We start from the raw sequence: 7,250 nt of genomic DNA, 5'->3' as shown, positions 1-7,250 counted from the left end.
GACGGTGGTTATTATTTACAACTATTTCCTGTGACACTGACCCCTCCCAGTAACATGTATTAATCTTCTAAAGGTTTGGCGGCTGGACTTGGTGATGGTGATTCTGTTCAAGGCCATTCCTCTGGAAAGCACAGATGGAGAACGGCTAGAGAAGTCACCAGAATGTCTCCATTCTAGCCTTTGTGTGAACCCGTTCCATATTAACGTGTCCGTCCGAGAGCTTGACCTTTATCTGGCCAATTTTATATTCAGTCAAGGTAAGATAAATATTAGTTTAACTAGGAGACACCAATTACATGTCTCAGTCAACTTTGAACCCGATGTCCTAAAAGCGTCATTTCTCTTTGATACAGTTTTAAAGAAAGTCAATAATATCATGTTTAAAATCGAACCAAATTCAACACTTTTGGTCTTAGGCTTAGCTATGATCTTAACATACTTCTTTTACAGAAAACTATCTCAAATTTTATTCAGAGATTATAATTCAAGGAACTTGTGTATATATGTATAAAGTCGCTCTACTGAAGATGACGTGAAATCACGTTGAAACATTTAGAGTGGCTTTTACAACCAGTGATCGATTTAAATATAGATTTTAATTGTGTAGTATACAATGTTTTTCGTTTGTGGATTTTAATATCCCAGAATTAGCCGAGATCTTAACATATTCATTTTGGAGGAAAGTATCTCAGAATTAGCCGAGATCTTAACATATTCCTTTTGCACAAAAGGAATATGTTAAGATCTTAGCTAATTCTGAGATACTTTCCTGCAAAAGGAATATGTTAAGATCTCGGCTAATTCTGAGATACTTTCCTGCAAAAGGAATATGTTAAGATCTTAGCTAATTCTGAGATACTTTCCCAGGAAAGTATCTCAGAATTAGCTAAGATCTTAACATATTCCTTTTGCAGGAAAGTATCTCAGAATTAGCCAAGATATTAACATATTCCTTTTGCAGGAAAGTACTTAAAATACTGTCGTTTTTTTTGCAGAAACGTAAACATGATTTTTTTATTTCAATTAAGCTTATTTCGCATGAGACCTATTGCTTTCATTTTAGTTCAGCGTTTTGTTAGGTTTTGTCGAACACGTTAGTTTTATTCTAGTAATTGTTCGGTTCTACGAGAAAAAAAAAAAGTCACTTTTTTCAACCTTTGTTCTTTAATCAGTTCACCACATGGGGTCATTGTTTCTTTAATTTCGCTAGGAGAACGTTGGTTCAATATCATTCAAAATGTAGTCAAATTAGCAGCGACGTTCTTGTCAGAAGAACTGGGTTAATAGCATGCACCAGTCAGCAGCTATACGAACTTAAGGCTCCAGTTATACCTTCCACTCTTCTCTTAATCAGCACTTTAGTTTGTTTTTTAGAGCTCGACAGAAGAGTTCTGAGATCAAAATAAAAAGAAAAGAGATCAGTCGCTAACATTAACGAATGGACGAGTAGATTCTTCACAGACAGACACTGTTTTTATGACACATCCTTCGCTCTTCGACTGCTTCCTGGCCTTATTCAAACGACGGTCATTGTCTTTTGTCGTACTCTTTCTCCCTCACTCCTCTGATAGTTAAGACTGTCATTTTCTCTTACAGATTTATTGTATAAATTTTGTGGTTTTATCCTTTACGTTTCCACTACTCTATTATATCAAAGATGGCACATTAGAGGAAATGATAAAATTCACGTTTTAAGAGCATGATGGACAACATTTTATATTTAGTTATCATAGGATAGTGGTTTTAGGTAAAATAAACTAAGTTTGAAAAACATTTATTATGACCAAATCTTCAAATTTTAATGTTACTGGTGTTGATAAGTATGAATAAAAAACCCTATAACCAGATCGCTTTTGAAAGGTGGAGATTTTTTTCTTCAGGGGCCCCTGAAGAAGAAAGGTCCACCTTTTGAAAGCGCTCGGGTTATAGGGTTTTTATTAATTTCTATCAAGACTTCTTGAACCTACGTGTTTCTCTAACATCGTGGATGTTGATAAGTAGTTAGTTTATTTGGTTTGTCGAATTTCGATCAAAGCTACCAATCCCTAATTTAGAAGTGATAGACTAGAGGGAAGGCAGCTAGTCAACAATACCCATCGTCAGCTCTTAGGCTACTTTTGTACCAACGAAAAATGTGATTACCCGTCACATTATAACGCCCTCCCAGCTATAAGGGCGATCATGTTCGGTGATGTGTTTCCTAAGAATCAGGCCATCCCAGACCTTGTGATTAGTTGTAGAATGTAGTACAGAACACGTGGTATTCTATTGGTACAATACAACTCTACTACATTCTACAACTAATGATTAAATACACTTACAGTAGTAACACGGGGTATTCTATTGGTACAACTCTACTACATTCTACAACTAATGATTAAATACACTTACAGTATTCTAATAGAATACCACGTGTTAATACTGTCAGTGTATTTAATCATTTTGCTCTGGAAGATAATAGTCTGTGTCAGGTTTATTGAAATTATTTTAACCTTCTACTTAATTTAGTCTTTTGTATTGTTATTCACCAAAATTTTTTAAACTCCCTCTGTATAAAAGTTAAGATTGACGTATGAAATTGTATCGTGGCTCATAATAGGGATCGCCCATTTGTCTTTTTTATTATTACTTAATACTGTTCCGCCAGCCTACAGCAAAAATGGCTGTGGCTATTGCAATAAAATCTAGACAATATTACTAAACGCGTCATTGCGTATTGTATAGGGTAGTTTTGAAACTGTACTTATGTCGAGTATCATTTGTTTATATATAGGGTTCCTGCCCTATCGGACACAACAGTGCTGACAGGATCACATTTTTTTTTACTACTGCATGATCGATTTCGGCCATGCTACACAAATGTCTAAAATATTACACACCAACTAAAACGTTGTAGAAACGTTTAGGTTGTCTCCCACAACCGAAATCTTTAAGTCGTAGTTTAAAAGATAGCACTAAGCTCAGTTTCAAGCATCGAATCGGCAATCGAATTATAGCCAACACTGCATGAGTGAGAATTTTATAGATACTGAAGATGGAGCAGCCATCCTTGAAACTGATTATAAGGAGTGCCAAGAATCGTGCAAGCAGGAGGTGGCGAAAATTATGACGATTCTAGGCGAAAGTGAGGCAGAAATGTTGTAACTATACATTTTGTTTAGAAAATCTTTAGTTTCAGATAAATTATGCAGCAACGACGATCCACCAGGGGGTATGTTAACATTGTTACCACAGCGGGGGTCACGTAACGCTAGTAACACGTCATATTCTCGAAGGTTCGTGAATCCTCGAGTGTTACTAGATGTACGGTATTCTTGTATATAAGACCGGTAAGAAGTGACGGCAACAATGTAGTTGAATTGCAGACAGAGATACAGACGACAATTGAGCCAAGCGCGTGAATCGTTCGTTCGTTGTGACATATAGCGTTTGTTTAAGTTATAACGTGACTGTGGAAATTAAGTGTATTACAAAGTTGAATTGAGAAAGAATAAACTAGTTTTATTTAAGAAAGGACTTGTGTCGCTAAAGTTTCATCGGAAAGAAATTATACGGGAAATTAACTAGCGACCAGAGACGTAACAATATAATCAATTCATAGTATTTAAATAACACGTTTTCGACCTTGTAGAGTGTGTAGAATGTCACTGGAAATTTGATCAGCTGCAGGAAAACCATGACCGGCCTTACTATGGAAATATAACAACTACAAGAAATATTAAAAGTGCTTATTTGTATACATATCCTAATATATTATAACAGAATTTCTTATATTTTCATTGAATATATATGCTTGCATATGGCTGTCTATACATACAACTTTACGACTTAAAACAACTATAAAGCCTGCGTGTATGCCATGATATAAAAGACTGTTTAGTTTAGATATTATTGATTAATTTATTTTGAGAGTGAATATTATATTATTGTTTAATTTCTGTTATAATAAGAGTTCAAAAGCAGACGATTGTAGGAAGTTGTGTTTGTAATTCATTGATGTTGAGACTATCGAACGTCGCGTGCAAAACATTGACGCCGAAAATATATAGGTTTCTAGAAGGCGGGCAGACGATTAAATGATAGAGATATAAATAGTGCGAGACGAGCGGAAACAGCAGAGAGACAATAGGAAAAGAAAGTAAAGTTACGGCAAGGAAAAGTTCGGCGTGAAGTTAATTACCGTAGAAGTGATAGACCTAACGTTTAATATGTTTCTGTAAGACTAACAGTAGAAAAGGAGATAAGAAAAATATTTCATTCCGTTAAAGCGTGGTTCTAAAGTAGTTGAATCAGCCACAGTGCACTTTGACAAAAGGAACAGAGGATATTTAGAAGAAAGAAGACGAAACAATCACGGTAACTCGCGCCACAATTGTAAGTGAATCACACACAGAATACTAGTACGATAGTAATACAGAGAAGGTAGTTCGACTTGTCAACTGAAATTCTAAAGTAATTGAATAGGCCTAAGTGCAATTTTGACAATAAAAATAGAACTGAGAGTGTTTATGATATGCCTGTAATCTCAATAATGTGAAGAATTTATTGTACATAGGTTTAACTTGTGCGGAATATATATATATTATTTTGAAAACAAGAGGAATGCGGGTTATTCATTTACTGTTGAATTTATCGTCAACAAGTCAGACACCTACTGTAGAAGAATCCTAAGCCCAACGACAATACAGTATATATTTATACTATTAAGAAGTATAAGTAAAAGCCATTTATTTTGACAGTTGGCAAAAGAATTATATTTTAAAATATTGATAATATATATATACTAGCCAGCATGCATGTATAAAACTCACGCGGTTACAAAATCCAGTACATGCATCATTCCAGTATAGTTCAGTATTCCATCCAATCCAGTGTTTACAGACTTCCTACATAGAGCTACAAGACATAGATATAGTAATTATATATTTTATACTAGTATATAAATAACATATGGTATGTTGATCACCATACATCACAGTGATCATACAATTAGTATCACTATCAATGATAACATTGTGGTTATGATATCAGGAGCAACAGCCATCCAGTCTGCAAGAAACCAATCCAAAGGTTGTCACTGTTTTCTAACAGAGCATCTTACATCAACTACGTATTTCATTAAACCAAACTGTTTCAAACAAGGCAGTATTGTTATTATACAGATTTATGTCCAACATGGACATAAAAATAACACTAAAGAAACAAATTTATTAAAAAAAATTAATTTAAAATGGGGAATAGGATCTTAAAAAAATTACAGAAACAAGATAGTTAGCTTAAAGTAAACATGCAATCGCAAAAAACGTAAACAAACAAGCTTATAGTTTGAGACGTAGTGTTGACATTATTTCCTCAGGCTACAAATCCCTATTTTAGACAAACAGGTTTATAGTTTGAAACGTAGTGTTGACATTATTTCCTCAGGCTACAAATCGCTATTTTAGACAAACAGGTTTATAGTTTGAGACGTAGTGTTGACATTATTTCCTCAGGCTACAAATCCCTATTTTAGACAAACAGGTTTATAGTTTGAAACGTAGTGTTTACATTATTTCCTCAGGATACAAATCCCTATTTTAGACTCCATGTCTAAAATCTTTAATATATAGGAGAATCAAAATAAGGATTTATATTTAGAATTTTACTTGATAACTTCAGCTTAGTTTACTTGTTGTTGTTTAGATATTTTACTTAAAATACTTAGGTTATTTTACTTGACAGTTTGATACTAGTTTACTTACTGCAGTGTAGGTTATTTTACCAGATAACATTAGATTATTTTACTTGTTGTTATTGCTGTTTTTAAATGATTTTACTTACAATCGTTAGATTATTTTACTTGATAACTTGATATTAGTTTACTTGCTGTTTTTAATGATTTTACTTACAATAGTTAGATTATTTTACTTGATAACTTGATATTAGTTTACTTGCTGTTTTTAAATGATTTTACTTACAATCGTTAGATTATTTTACTTGATAACTTGATATTATTTTGCTTCCTGTTTTTAAATGATTTTACTTACAATCGTTAGATTATTTTACTTGATAACTTGATATTATTTTGCTTCCTGTTTTTAAATGATTTTACTTACTATCGTTAGATTATTTTACTTGATAACTTGATATTATTTTGCTTCCTGTTGTTTAGGTTATTTGATTTACGATCGTTAGATTTTTTGTAATTATTGTCATGGAAAGATTTTAGAAAATACCTTTAAATAATTTTCATTGCTATTGTTAGAAGATTTTACTAGATATAAAAATTTACTTGCTATCGTTTGGATATCTTGCTAGCTATTTTTGGTAAATTTGAGTTACTATTGCTTGGATAATTTACTTACTATTGGTATTTATTGCTAACTAGCGAATTGCCTGTCAAAAATGACGGGGCAAGTACTACCACCCCCCACCCCATAGTATACCATAACCTTACATTTCATAGATAACTGAAATAAATAAATTTTGCGAAATCAAGCTTGACCAACAAAGAAGCAGAAAAGTGCAGTCGAAGCAGTGAAACATCGGTAAATTCCTTTATGAGCCAATCAAAATTAAGATCATTTATGAAATGGATTCGTGGCATAAATAATTATTGGTAAAAAATCAGTTATATTAACAACTTCTAATATATAGAAAAACCAGTGCGTTTTGATAACAACAATATGTTTTATGTCAGGTTGCTTAGCAACAAAAGTATAACCTAATATTGTTGTTAGTCTATGTACTGAAAGTAAAAAATGAAATGTATTGACAACAAAACGGGAAAAATGTTTGTTGATTTCTTAATTTTAATGTCTCCGTTGATTAAAGAAGTTTGTTTTCCTTTATTAAAAACGTTGGTGATATAACAGATATTAGTTTAATTCAGAAACGATTAAAGTTTAAAATTGAATCGATATCCTTCCTTTCATAATAAATTTTATGCACTTGGCTCTATGCTAGATGATCCCACATTACGTCTTTACTTTAGGCTTATTATACCAACACTCACTACACTTATAAGGTTTCACGGCATCCTTGCACCTCCATCATTAAAATCGTAATGGGCAGACAGCAATCGATCTATTCTATCTGGACAACTGCATTTTGGTATTTATGACTCTTCCTACTTCGAGGAAACAAGCGTGTCGTGACGTGACACACTGGTTTTTTTTTATATAGGTTAGATGCTTGGGAAAATTCGTTGCTAGTTTTGGGGATCTTTACTTTAAATTTATTTAAAAACTAGCTAGAGTACCCGTTACCTG

At 33.1% G+C, this 7,250-nt stretch overlaps 1 protein-coding gene across 1 annotated transcript in view; it reads left to right on the top strand.

Moving 5' to 3' along the window:
• Window positions 1-257, top strand: part of LOC106476277 (nuclear factor 1-like) — a gene marked incomplete at both ends in the record, with an annotated part of 10,771 nt that extends 10,514 nt beyond the window's left edge. The window contains one exon of the mRNA XM_013936941.1: window positions 74-257. Coding sequence (XP_013792395.1) covers window positions 74-257 — 184 coding nt within the window. The remainder of the gene's footprint in view (window positions 1-73) is intronic.
• Between the last annotated feature and the right edge of the window lie 6,993 nt (window positions 258-7,250).

Source organism: Limulus polyphemus, unplaced genomic scaffold (assembly GCF_000517525.1).
Source record: "Limulus polyphemus unplaced genomic scaffold, Limulus_polyphemus-2.1.2 Scaffold10176, whole genome shotgun sequence".
Taxonomy (NCBI): domain Eukaryota; kingdom Metazoa; phylum Arthropoda; class Merostomata; order Xiphosura; family Limulidae; genus Limulus; species Limulus polyphemus.
This window is presented reverse-complemented; position numbering and strand designations above follow the sequence as displayed.